Here is a 13451-nt window from a genome sequence, read left to right as displayed (position 1 = left end):
CAGGCACTCAATGCAGCTGCTCCACCCATTTTTCCTTTAAAAACTTCTCAGGGGTATAGAGGCCCATATGCAAGCCTTTATCAGTTGAGCAAATCTATTGTACAGACAACAGCATTAGAAGTGTTTCAACTTGGCTGCTTTGTAGAGACAACCAGAGTTTTGTGAACCAATCAAAACTGTCTCAAACTTAAACCAAACCCAAACTGAAACTAAGCTGAACCTCTACTGACATTTGAAAAAGGGATTTTCCTTCCTCAATTTCACATGCTTTTTCCGTGCTCTGATTAAAAAAAAAGAGAGGGAGATTAGAAGCTTGGATTAGTATCTATTGTATATAAATGTGTGTCCTTTTTATGTTTCAAAACTCATCATGTAAATTGGCCTGCTGAATTTTGGCTGTGGTGTGAAACGCTGTGGCATGAGTGACTCAGACTCTTGAATAACCACAGAGTCCTTGCAGCCTTCCTGGATCAGCAGAGAAATGTGTTACGGATATGACACTTGAGTAGGGGTTGGGGATGCTGGTTATTAGTTGCCCACGGCCTCCTGACATCTGATCTTGGTGTGGCTCAAAAAAGGATTGGGTTGAGGACTGTTGATACTCAGGGAGGGAAAAAGTAACAATGAACCACAAACACTTTTGTTTTACTCAGAGGAAGTAAGAAATATGAATGCACAGCTCAGCTAGAAGAGTTTGTTTGCTGTAAAAGAGTGTGATCTTTGCTTTTAATAGTTTTATTGTTATGATACTGGTCAGGATTATATTCTCTGTTGTTTCCTAATCCAAAAATATGGCTCATTTGTAATCATTAGTTTTACACTATTGTTTATTAGATGGAGGAGGTTATTGATGACATAATCAATATGGAATCAAGTTTTAATGATGAAGGGATAGGTTGCTCCGAAGCTCCCCTACTAATGCAAAGAACTGTAAGTATTTTTTTTTTTTATTTTGGTCCTACTGCTACTAATATAGAATTGCAATGGAAAGATACACTCTGAGGGGGAAATAAACTGTATTGTCAATGGGTCAGATTTTCTTTCCATTTTCTTGAGTTACTTTTTTTTTGTACCTGGATATGCCAGATGAGCTGGGGGGGTGAAATCTATAGTTACTATATGTGGCTAGCCATAGGATCCAGGGTTCCAGCCCAATCCCTCTATAGTTTACTATGGGATGTAATAATAGCTTCAGTCCATCAATTCAGAGGTTTGAAGAATCATAAGAATAATGAAAGCCTTTTTGATGCCAAGTTAAAGACCTGTTGTAGTGCATAAGTTCGGAGCTGCCTTGAACACATGTAGTTTTTTTCCCTGTGTTATTCTGAATGAAGTGGTGAAGTAAGCTTTGTTGCAGATGGCCTTGTGCTGACCTTTTGTATCTGGATAAACAGAACTAATATTGAATAAATTCTAAGTGCTGAGATGAAAATGAAGCCTTTTGTATGAAACATACCACTAGGATAATAATAGCTTAGAAAAATGGATTATTCTATTAGTGATACAATAATAGAATATGTTAATAATACTAAAACACTGTTACCCTGTGATGTTTCCCAAAGTGTGAAGCATAGTCTATGGCGGGGGTGGGCAATTATTTTGGGTGGAGGGTCGCTTACTCAGTTTTGGCAAGCTGTCAAAGACTGCATGGGTAGACCCATCCCTTTACAGGTGCCCCACCCCCTGGTCACCATCTTGGGACCAATGCCTTAGGGCCAGCACCGGTGGAGCCCAGAGTGGGGTGCAGGCTGGCAGGGGTCTGTGGAGCTGTGGTTGCCTGTCCTGAGCAGGCACAGGCAACCCCATGCAGGCTGTGAGCAGCTATAGCACGGGGCCCTGGCCATGGGGCAGAGGAGGGGCCACTTTTTCCATGCTTAGCACCAGCTTGTAACCCGCCCTTGTTGCCAGCCTGGGCCCCACGCTGGCTCTGGGCTCACCCATCAGGGCTGCACATGGTGGCAGCAGCTGTGGCTCCCCTGCTTGCCACACTGGGCAGTATTTGCCAACACCACCTCTGGGCTGCCCAGCATGCGAGCTCCAGGTGGGCAGCAGCAATAGCAGCAAACACTGCCCAGTGTGGCAAGTTGAGGGGGGGGGCACGGAGCTGCTACCGCCATGGTGCTGTCCTGACGGGCAAGTCCGGAGCCGGCGCAGGGCCCAGGCTGGCAGCGGGGGCAGGTTACAGACTGGTGCTGAGCACGGGAAAAGTGGCCTCGCCCCATGGCTACTGCCCTGTGATCGCAGCCTGTGTGGGGCCGCCTGTGCCTGCTCAGGACAGCTCTGCATGGGCTGTGAGTGGCTGCAGCAGGGAGCGCCACCCATGGGGTGGACAAGGGGCCGCTTTTTCCCCGGGCTCCTTCCCTGCCCGCAGTACTCCCCCACCCCCGTACCTGAGGTTCTGGCGCCAGTGCAGCCACATGGTCCCAGGCCAGAAGCCCCTGCTAGGGGGCGGGGGGGGGCGGGCCCTGCTGTTGCGGGAGCCCGCCGGGATTCCCCTGGGGCCTACTTCCCCTGGATCCTGATATTTTTGAAGGAACCAAAGACAGATTAATATTATTTCTCTAAATTATTTAGGGGCCTTGCAGGCCAGATAGAATGGCCTTGCGGGCTGGATTTGGCCCGTGGGCCGTATTTTGCCCACCCCTGGTCTATGGCAACCTCACATAGGTTACAAGTTTGAAGAAGCAGGCTGGACAAGATTTGTCCAGGGCATGAAATGCAGCATTATACATTTGGCTGCCAAATAATAATAGCTGCCAGTGCCAAGCAGCTTAAACTTTCTGTAAGAGCTCTATCTCAGGCTTGATTCTTGTGTGAGCATTCTTTCTTGACTTCCTTCTCCTTTATAGTGGGAATATTGTCAATAGGCATCAAGAATAGTAACTGCTCAGCAAAGACTCAATCGCAGAACAATGTGAGGGACCTTTCAACTGGCAAATGTTATGGACAGACAGAAGGCAACAGGTTTCATGAAAAGTGGGCTTTTTGATAAGATTTGGAAGCTCTCTTAAAAATGAGCTATGGTAAACCATAATAATCACAGCTACATTAATCTTTATATTTAGTAATGGGACCTGTGCTCTGTCTTCTGTGGGCGTGTCTACATGTGCACATTTAATGCGCAGCAACCTGTATCATGCAGATATCAAATTTTTGCCTGATTAGTTACTGTGCAGTAATGTAATTTTTCAGGCAGGCACACAAACTTGGTTGCTAAATGTCAGTATTTATAGTGTTGCAGTTATGAAAAGTGCATTGAATGGAATGAAAGGAAGAATAGAAAGATGGGACCAAGGCCCCTGCCCCGCTGGAGCTCAGTAACAGGTACAAACCTCTTGCAGCCTCAGCAGAGCCTGCTAAGTTGCCAGCTCCCGCAGGCAACACAGGCTTAACTGTAGCTACCACCCCCATTCTTTCCAAGAGAAAACGCAAAGTGTTTGGTGTGGGAGACTCCATCCTGAGGGGGACTGAGGGGGCAATCTGCCACTCCGACCCCTTAGCCCGGGAAGTCTGCTGCTTCCCAGGGGCCCGCATCCGAGACATTGCAGAAAAGATCCTTAAGCTCCTCCAGCCCACAGACCACTATCCCATGCTCCTTATTCATGTGGGCACCAATGACACGGCTCGGAGCACTCCCAGCCAGGTCACGAGGCGCTAAAGGGATTTGGGAGTGGGGCTAAAGAGTCTGGGGGCACAGGTGGTGTTTTGTTCGATCCTCCCAGTCTCGGGCTATTGGCTGAAGAGGGAGAGGACGATCCAGGTAGTTAACCAAAGACTGTGGTGCTGGTGTCATCAGGAAGGCTTTGGCTTCCATGACCACAGCCCGCTCATTGGTGAAAGAGGCAACGAGCTGCTGGGAAGAGATGGCCTCCACCTCTCTCCGCTGGGGAGGAGGCTCTTCTCAGCCAGACTGGCTGACCTGCTCCACTGGGCTCTAAACTAAGCCCACCAGGGATTTTGGGGACTACCGCCACTGCTGGCCCACTGAGCAACTCTTGCAAAGCCAGCAGACCAAGGAACTTAAGGGAGCCCACCCCTGCCCCAGCCCTGGTACAATCCGTGGGCAAGGCAAGAGCCCCCAAGGGGACACTTGCCTGCCTGTACACAAATGCCAGGAGCTTGGGGAATAAGCAGGAGGAACTCGTCCTCCTGCTTAATACAAATAATTATGACATCATAAGGATAACAGAGACCTGGTGGGACTCCACCATGACTGGACCATGTGTATAGATAGTTATACCCTGTACTGGAGAGATTGAGTAGATAAAAGGGGCAGGGGTGTAGCTCTCTCTGTCAAGGAAAGCTACACATTCTTGCAAGCTGATATTGGCAACTAGGGTGGATGACTGGAGACCCTCTGGGTTAAAATCCATGGGGAACATGGCACAGGGGACACAACGGTAGGAGTCTACTACAGACCTTCCACCCAAAGTCAAGAGCTTGACCAGGAGTTCACCCAGGAACCGGCTGAGGCCACATGCTTCAGGACCATGGTTGTCATGGATGACTTCAACTACCCAGACATCTTGTGGGAGGATCACTCAGCAAAATCCAAGCAGTTGCAAAGCTTCCTCTCCTACATAGATGACCTCTACCTGAACCAAGAAGTCTACGGGCCAATGAGAGGTAAAATGCTGCTTGACCTGGTACTGGCAACTGGGGATGACCTAATCACCGACCTAGTGATTGATGGGAAGCTGGGTGACAGTGACCACGAGCTGATCACCTTCACCATCCACTGTAAAGCTGGCAAGTCAGTCAACAACATTGAAGTCCTTGACTTCAGGAAAGCCGACTTTGACAAGCTCAGGAGGCTTGTCAGTGAGGCCCTAAGAGACCATGAACCTAGGGGGAGGGGAGTTCAGGAACAGTGGTTGCTCCTCAAGGAAGCGAACCTCAATGCACAAGCTAATTCTATTCCATCTCGGAGGAAAGGCAGCAAGAGGGCACAGCAGCCCCCCTGGCTCTCCAGGGATCTAGCTGATCTCCTGAGGCTAAAAAGAAAGGCCTACAAAGGATGGAGGATGGGATTCACCTCCAAGGTGGAATATTCTGCACTGGTTCGGTCCTGCAGGGAGCAAACCAGGAAAGCTAAGGCTGCAACTGAACTCCAACTAGCTTCAAGTATCAAGGACAATAAAAAGTCCTTTTTCAGATATGTAGGGAGCTGGAGGAAAAGCAAGGGCAACTTTGGACCCCTGCTAAACCAGATGGGACATCTGACAACTGACACTCAGGAAAAAGCCAACCTATTAGATGGGTACTTTGCATCGGTCTTTCATCAGTCCCATGGGACGCCCATGCCCACTATGGGACAGGGAGGTCCAGGTGAGGGTGATCCCCTCCCTCCATCAATGCTGACCTCATGAAGGAACACCTTGAGAGGCTGGATACCTTCAAGTCAGCTGGCCCTGACAATCTACACCCCAGGTTACTCAAGGAGTTACTGAGCATCATAGCCCAGCCCCTGGCACAGATCTTTGAGAACTCCTGGTGCTCTGAAGTTCCCAAGGACTGGAGGAAGGCCAATGTGGTGCCTATCTTCAAGAAAGGCGGGAAAGTGGATCTGGCAAACTACAGGCCCATCAGCCTGACCTCTATCCAGGGGAAGATCTTAGAAAAGTTAGCTATCCTTAATGGACTAGCTGACACCAACATCCTGAGGGACAGCCAACATGGGTTTGTTGCGGGTAGGTCTTGCTTGACCGATCTCATTTCCTTTTATGACCAGGTGACCTATCACCTGGACAAGGGAGAAGAGATTGATGTCATATATCTTGACTTCAAAAAAGCCTTCGATCTGGTATCCCATGATCACCTCTTGGCGAAGCTGGCCAACTGTGGCCTTGGGTCCACCATGATCTGCTGGCTGGGAAATTGGCTCCATGCTTGAACCCAGAGGGTGGTGGTTGATGGAAGTCAATCATCATGGTGCCCTGTGACCAGTGGGGTCCCCCAAGACTCTGTCCTTGGACCCATATTGTTCAACATCTTCATTAATGATGCGGACATTGGTATCAGAAGCGGACTGACCAAGTTTGCTGATGACACCAAACTCTGGGGCAAAGCATCCACACCTGAAGACAGGAGGGTGATCCAGGCTGACCTGGACAGGCTCAGCAAATGGGTGGATGAGAACCTGATGGTGTTTAACACTGAAAAATGCAAGGTTCTCCACCTTGGGAGGAAAAACCTGCAGCCTCCTTATAGGCTCGGCAGTGCTATGCTGGCTAGCACTATGGAAGAAAGAGACTTGGGGGTCATCATTGACCACAAGATGAACATGAGCCTTCAATGCAATGCTGCGGCTAGTAAAGCAAGCAAAATGCTGGTTTGCATCCATAGATGCTTTTCAAGCAAATCCCAGGACGTCATTCTCCCCTTGTACTCGGCCTTGGTGAGGCTGCAGCTGGAGTACTGTCTCCAGTTTTGGGCACCACGGTTCAAAGGGATGTGGAGAAGCTTGAGAGAGTCCAGAGAAGAGCTACATGCATGATCAGAGGTCAGGAAAACAGACCTTAAGATGACAGGCTGAGAACTATGGGGCTCTTTAGCCTGGAAAAACACAAGCTCAGGGGTGATTTGATGGCCATCTATAAGTTTATCAGGGGTGACCACCAGTATCTGGGGGAACGTTTGTTCACCAGAGTGCCCCGAGGGATGATGAGGTCGAACAGTTATAAACTACTGCAAGACCATTTCAGGCTGGACATAAGGAAGAATTTCTTTACTGTCCGAGCTCCCAAGCTCTGGAATAGCCTGCCATCGGAGATGGTTCAAGCACCTACATTGAACACCTTCAAAGGTCCTGCTTAGGTAGGCTGCAGAGATCAAATTTTTTGAGTTTTTCAGAGCTTGTGTTGTAAAGCAGGGGAATATATGATTTCCCCAAGTCAAAATTCAAATGTAATACATTTTTGGTTCTACTATGAAAGGAGCTCCAGGGTCATGGATGTGGAAGTCAAGATTAACATTGCAGGCTTTGTAGGGCCTTGTTACACCTTATGTTGTGAGTTGCATAAATGTTGATTGTTGTTAGTGCTAGCTCAAGCTTGAAGCAGTCACGCTACAGGTCAGTAGGGGTCTGAAGTACTGAAAGGTAAGAATCCTCCTCCACCACCCCAGGGAATTACTTACTTATGGCTGCCTGCTCTGTCTGTCACAGGGGGCAGCCAGGAGAGGGTTAACCTGCCTGCCTGCTGCCACTGCTGCTTTTGTGGCCCAGAGAGCAGTAGCACCGGAAGTGGACCAGTAGGCAGGTTAACCCTTCCTTGGCTGCTTCTCTGAGACTGTGGTTGCCTGCACTAGTAGCAGGAAGAATGGGTGGAGTGGGGGGCAAAAGGACAGTGAATGGGGAACTGGGGTGCCTGGGAGGGCAGTGGGCCCAATATAGGCCAGCAGGGGAGGGGGCAGGTGGGGTGTTTTACAATAAGGTGTAGCCTAGCATGGCTGCACCTTAGTGAAACATGAGCTGGGTAATGCGGATCAGAGATGATCCTGTCCTGGAGTGGTATAGCTTTAAATCACCTATGGGTGCTAATAAACTAGTTTTAGGTGTTAATGTGGAGATAGTCCAGGGGTTAAGAGCTCCAGGAGCTACTCAAATTACTTTGTAACACGGCCTTTAGTTTCCTACACTAAGCGGCCTTTCTTGTCCATGATGGTGGTTCACAGTTATAGTATAAGTGCAGCATGTGGTGAATCCTTCCATCCTGTGAATCTCTACAAAAGTTTATCGTAATCGCTCCTAAATTGCACTGGAGTAAGATCAGAACCAGGCTCTAAGGCTAGGGACAGACGTTCAAAAAGCCTGAGCCTGAATTGATTCAATCTTTGCAGGTTAATCTAACCTGGCTAGGCTGAGCCAGTTTGTAACCAGACAGACATTCCCTCTGGACTGAGGAAATTCAGACACATGCCTGCAGTGGCTCAGGTCAGAAGCTGGGGGGCACTAGAGCAGCCTTCCCTTCCCTTCTACTGTGCTGAGCTGGGGGCGGGGGGGGTGTGGCCAGGCCTTAGCAGGACATTATCATTAGGGAAGTCTGCCTGCACCATCCCAGGCTTTTCCCTGCTCTCTGCTCAAGTGGGAGGACTGTTGCCAGCCCCCTGCTAGCACTCTGAGGCATGGGTGTGTGTGCAGTGCATGTATTTGTTGATGATGCAGAGCTTTTCAATCCCACTCCCTGCTTCTTTATATTGTCTGCAGCAAACTGACAAGCGAGAAAGCCAGCAGGGGGGTGATAGTGTTTATCACCCGATGAGCAAAAGAATAACCTCACTCTGTTACTTCAAACTCTTACTAGCTGACCTGTTGATTAGCTTCAAACAGCCCTAAGCAGTCACTGTTCTGTCCGCCTGTCCCAGTGAAATTGGAGACACACACACGTCTACATTAGCTAGCATACCACATGCCTAGGATCCATGGCGCTAGGGTCCCTGCTGTGGGAGAAGGCGGGGGGGAGGGTTCCTGCATGAGCAGTGAGAGGTAAGTAGGGCAGGGGGAAGTTGGGCAGACCCTGCTGTGCCCACAAGTCTCTGCTGGAGCTCCAGCCAGGGAGCAGAGGGGAAGGGCCAGCCCTGCTGTGGAGCAGAGAGCCCTGCCCAGCCCAGAGAGCATGCTGGGATACTGGGGGAGTCCAGTTTAACTTAAACCAGCAAGAGGTCTGGGACAGACATTGAATAAACCAGTTTGAGCCAAATTAATTAAGTCTGATACTACATTCAACCAGGTTTATCTCAGACTGGTTTCAGCCATTTTCAAACTGGTTTATGTGCACTGAACATCTGTTCTGTTACTGGTTTAAACCAGTTTCTGATCATTTCAGCCAGTTTATGTGTAATGTCTGTCCCTAGCCTAAATGACTATGGACCTAGCTCCTTATACTTCATTATGGCTGCTGGGATTTACTGAAGTACTTAGCTCCTTATACTTCATTATGGCTGCTGGGGTTTAGTGAAGTATTTTTAGAGACAAACTTTGAGTTTGTGCTTCTTTGGCATTATTTTTGGTTTCTTTCTCTTTGTGGATTATATTCACTCCAACACTCTGCTAGACCTCAACTTCATTTTCCTTCCTACTACAATATAAGACTAATATTTTCAGAAAAATCTTTGCTTCATAGTTTCAGTTTCATAGTTGGTAGGGTCGGAAGGGACCTGAGCAGATCATCAAGTCCGACCCCCTGCCATGGCAGGAAAAAGTACTGGGGTCAAATGACCCCAGCAAGGTGTTCGTCTAACCTCCTCTTAAAGACCCCCAGGGTAGGAGCCAGCACCACTTAGTTTGGAAGTTGGTTCCAGATCCTCGCTGCCCTGACTGTGAAGTAGTGCCTTCTAATGTCTAGTCTGAATCTACCCTCTGCATGCTTGTGACCGTTATTTCTAGTCACTCTTGGTAGTGCTCGGGGGAACAGGGACTCCCCCAATGCCTGCTGGTCCCTTCTGATTAGTTTGTAACAGGCCACTAGATCCCCCCTCAGCCTTCTCTTGTGGAGGCTGAACAGGTTCAGGTCCCTTAGCCTCTACTCATAGGGCCTGCCCTGCTGGCCCCTGATCATGCGAGTGGCCCTCCTTTGGACCCGCTCCAAGTTGTCCACATCCCTCCTGAAGTGCAGCGTCCAGAACTGGATGCAGTACTCCAACTGCGGCCTGACCACTGGCATATAGATGGGGAAGATCACCTCCTTGGACCTGCTTGAGATGCATCTGTGGATGCATGACAAGGTACGGTTGGCCTTCCTGACCGCGTCCCCACACTGCCGGCCCATGTTCATTTTGGCATCAATAATGATTCCAAGATCCTGCTTCATGGGATCTAATCTACAGAGCATTTGTGCTTCTAATCTCTCCTTAGTGAATGGGGAGTAAGGATGCGGAATTTGTACTGCTGTCCATTGTGTGTACTCATAAGCTAATATTTGTCTTAGTTGAATGTGCGCATGCTCCACTTAAGTAGACACATTAAATCAGTACAGTGAATTCGATGAGACTGCTCATGTGAATAATTGTTCAGAGGTTCAAAATCTACCCTTAATTAATTAATTACAGTCATGAATTAATAAAAGCAGAGATGTAAAAACAGGAATGCTTTCCCCCTCTCTTACAGTCTTAAAAACTGGTATAGCTACCCTAAAGCATCTTATCTGGGTTTTACTGAGGTTAGGCCTAATTGTCTTTAAGGGTGTTTTAAAGGAGCAACACAGTCCCTTCCCTGTCTGGATGCAGCCAGCAGCTGGGCTGGTGCTGCACTCCTCCTACTCAGCTGAAGACTTGCCTTGGTGCCATGGCTCCTAACAGAGGGCGTTCAGACCACAGGTGGATCTCGTGGGTGCAATCCTACATGGCAAATCCATCTGTCACATGCCTTTGGGCTGGGAGAGCCACTGTGGGTCCTTGCTGAGTGGCAGCTGCTACAGCCTGGGGGTTAGGCAGGCAGGAGGTGGGCACCACCTGGGGCTCCAGGTACTTGCAGGCCTAGAGGCACCACCTGGGTGCAGTGCAGCTGTCATGGCAGGTGGGAGCTCATGTGGGTGCTATGGTAGGGGGAGGGTGCTGGGCTCCATGCAACCTGCCCCTGAGGCACCCAATGGCAGCCCCACCACTGCATTTACTCTTATTTAAGCCCAACAGCTCTGCTGCACAACTTTGCCCAGCTCTGTTCCTTCAGGTAACCACTAGTTACCTCCCTCGGAGCAGCTGCATGATGCTATAGCCCAGATCTGCACTGCCTCCTAGGCAGCCCCTGCCAGAGCCGCTCCCCTGCCAGCAGGCAGCACTGAGCTGGGAGGTAAATAGTAAACGTTAGACAGTATAAATATAATTACCGTTTAACCTTTTACATCCCTAATTTCCATGCTTTTCAGGTTTTTATTATATACCACAATGTGACCTTAACTGTTAAGGTTAAGAAAGGTAGTTTGTGTTGTTAATACATGTGTATGTTTTCAAGACTCTAGGGAACGCATTGTAGATTGGAAAGAATAACACTGAGTTCCATGAAAAGGGCTTATAATTTTCAATATTTATTACAGTGTGACAGATGAAATACCACTATTTTGCCAATACTTTTAATCAGAAGTAACTACAAAACCTGAGATGATCTGTGTCTAGCTACTGATGATAAACAGCTTTTTAATAATCTGCTTCATGCTGTTATATCTAAAACTTACATTAAAAGAATTATTGAATTGATTATTTGGATAAGAAACCAAATGTCAAGTTTCAAAATTTCTGTTCTTCTCAAAAGGGAAAATGAGACCTTTTACAATTGGTCATGAAGAAACTATAGAACAGTCAACAGCCGGGTAATCAGGGTATTCCCTTGGGCTGTGAGAGACCCAGGGTCAAATCTATGTTGAATCAGACAGGGTAGTTGCTTCAACCTGGCTTTCCCACATCCGATGCAAGTGCCAAAATTTACCAGACTATGAAGTCAGGTGTGCTCATGTAAAAAACATTTAAATAGAATAGCTCAAGGAAGAATGAGAGAGAGAACTATTTTCTTAATGGAAAAAAATTGCAACTATCTTTTATCAGTTGTATTGCTGAATAGAGATGGCAAAAATTGTCTTTATATATTTGTATATTCATTTGTAATTTTTAATTGATTTGTCTTAGTGTACATTTGCATGTGTGTTCTAGTCAGTTTACTAGCAAGAATGTTTCCTAGAAACAGTGAATTTTTTATTTATTTATATATATATATATATAGAGAGAGAGAGAGAGAGAGAGAGAGAATATTGATAGGAGTGCATCTTAAATTAGTATATGTGATTTTTAAGAACTGTGCACATGCAGTTAGGGAACAGAAACAGTCCTGGGGACATAAACAAAGCTAACCAAAACAGCTTTGAAAACAGGTTCTTTTCATAAATCTACCAGATATTTGCCAAAATTATTCATTCACAGAAAAACAGATTAAAATCACAGAATGCTGTGAATTATTCCATCAGTGCTAACTCGGGGAGCTCTAAATTGCAACAGAAGCCATTGTGGATTGTGGACATTTTGCAGTTCACAGCACCTCAGAGATTCTAGGCTGTCATAAGCACTGCATTCTTTGTTAGGAAGTTTTTTTCTAATTATGAATTTGCCCAATGACTATCAGTCCTCTTTTCGCTCTTGTTTGATATATTGAAAGAGTACCCTCTCTCATGGTGTTTGTGCTCTAGGCTAAATTAGATAAAAAAAAAAAAAATTAATAGAAATGCTATTTTTAGAAGTCTATGAAAGTTGCTTGAAGCTCAGGAAAGGCCTGAGTTTCTTTGATTAAAATTGTAAGCAAAATTTGATATCGGTGACAATTTTAACATAATTAGTTTATTGGATCCTAGTCACTTATACTGATAGTAGACACTTTGGGGCCTACCTCTTTTAAATTACTAAACCTTTAAACACTGAATAATGTTCTACCATGGTAAATAGAAACAATACTTGTTTTCATTAAAATATCTCTTTAGAACATACGGTTAACTGAAGCTGCAAGCCATCTAATTATGCTCTCCAGGGGAAAGCTACAAAGGAAGTCGTGAGATAAGAGAAAAGCCATGATCCTACAGATTGGCAGGTTTTTCAGGCCTCATGGTCAAAAGCCTTCATAGGCATACATATAGAGATGTAGAGTAAGGAGCAACAAAACCCACAAAGAATACCTTTCCAATCCTATAAAGCAGCTGGAGCGTGATAGGAGAGTGCATACATTTGAAAGCTCAAGACAGCCTGGTACACACGGGCTTAATGTTGCAAGATGGAATGACCCTATGGTACTGCAATTCCATTTCCATACAACCATTAACGTGTTACTAGGGATCTTGCTTAAATTAACATTCTGTCCATATTCATTTATATACTAATTCAAGTTGATTCAATTTATTATTAAGGATTCTGGCTAAATGCCATGCTCCCAAAGACGATGTAAAACACATACACCCATAATATAAATAAGTTTGAACAAAGTAACCAAACTACAAATATTATACAAAAAATAGAGCCCACCAACATAAAAACATGACTAATATAAATATAGTAGTAAATCAAGACATGAATCTATAATGTTGTACATAGATCCACAATTGAGACAAGAAAATCAAATCTAATGTTAAAATGTATTGCTCATATCAGTAATAAAGGATATTTAACTTTAATCACCTTAGCCTTGTAAGTGAAAATTGTGAGACAGTTTACTACATTTGGATCTGTTGACTGTAAAAGCCAGATTAATTTCTCTCTGTTTGAGAAATGTATCAATTTCTGCAAGTACGGTAATAAATAGGTTCTCCTTATGTCATTATATAAAGTACATTCTAATACATAGTGGATAATATCTTCCAAAACTCCTAGACAGACTGGGCAACATCTTTTAGCCATTGGAATGGAAAATCTATGTCCAGCCAAAACAGCTGTGGGCATCTGTTCAGTCCTGAGTCTAGTCAAAGAGGATCACCATTTTTTAA

The 13451-nt window shown here is 46.1% G+C and overlaps 1 protein-coding gene across 1 annotated transcript in view; it reads left to right on the top strand.

The window, feature by feature from the left end:
• Nucleotides 1-13451, top strand: part of TFEC (transcription factor EC) — a 67456-nt gene that overhangs the window by 10769 nt on the left and 43236 nt on the right. The window contains exon 3 of the mRNA XM_014519946.2: nt 835-930. Coding sequence (XP_014375432.1) covers nt 835-930 — 96 coding nt within the window. The remainder of the gene's footprint in view (nt 1-834; nt 931-13451) is intronic.

This window comes from Alligator sinensis, unplaced genomic scaffold (assembly GCF_000455745.1).
Source record: "Alligator sinensis unplaced genomic scaffold, ASM45574v1 scaffold65_2, whole genome shotgun sequence".
NCBI classification, from domain to species: Eukaryota; Metazoa; Chordata; order Crocodylia; family Alligatoridae; genus Alligator; species Alligator sinensis.
The sequence above is the reverse complement of the archived record's forward strand: the minus strand, read 5'-3'. Positions and strand labels throughout refer to the sequence as shown.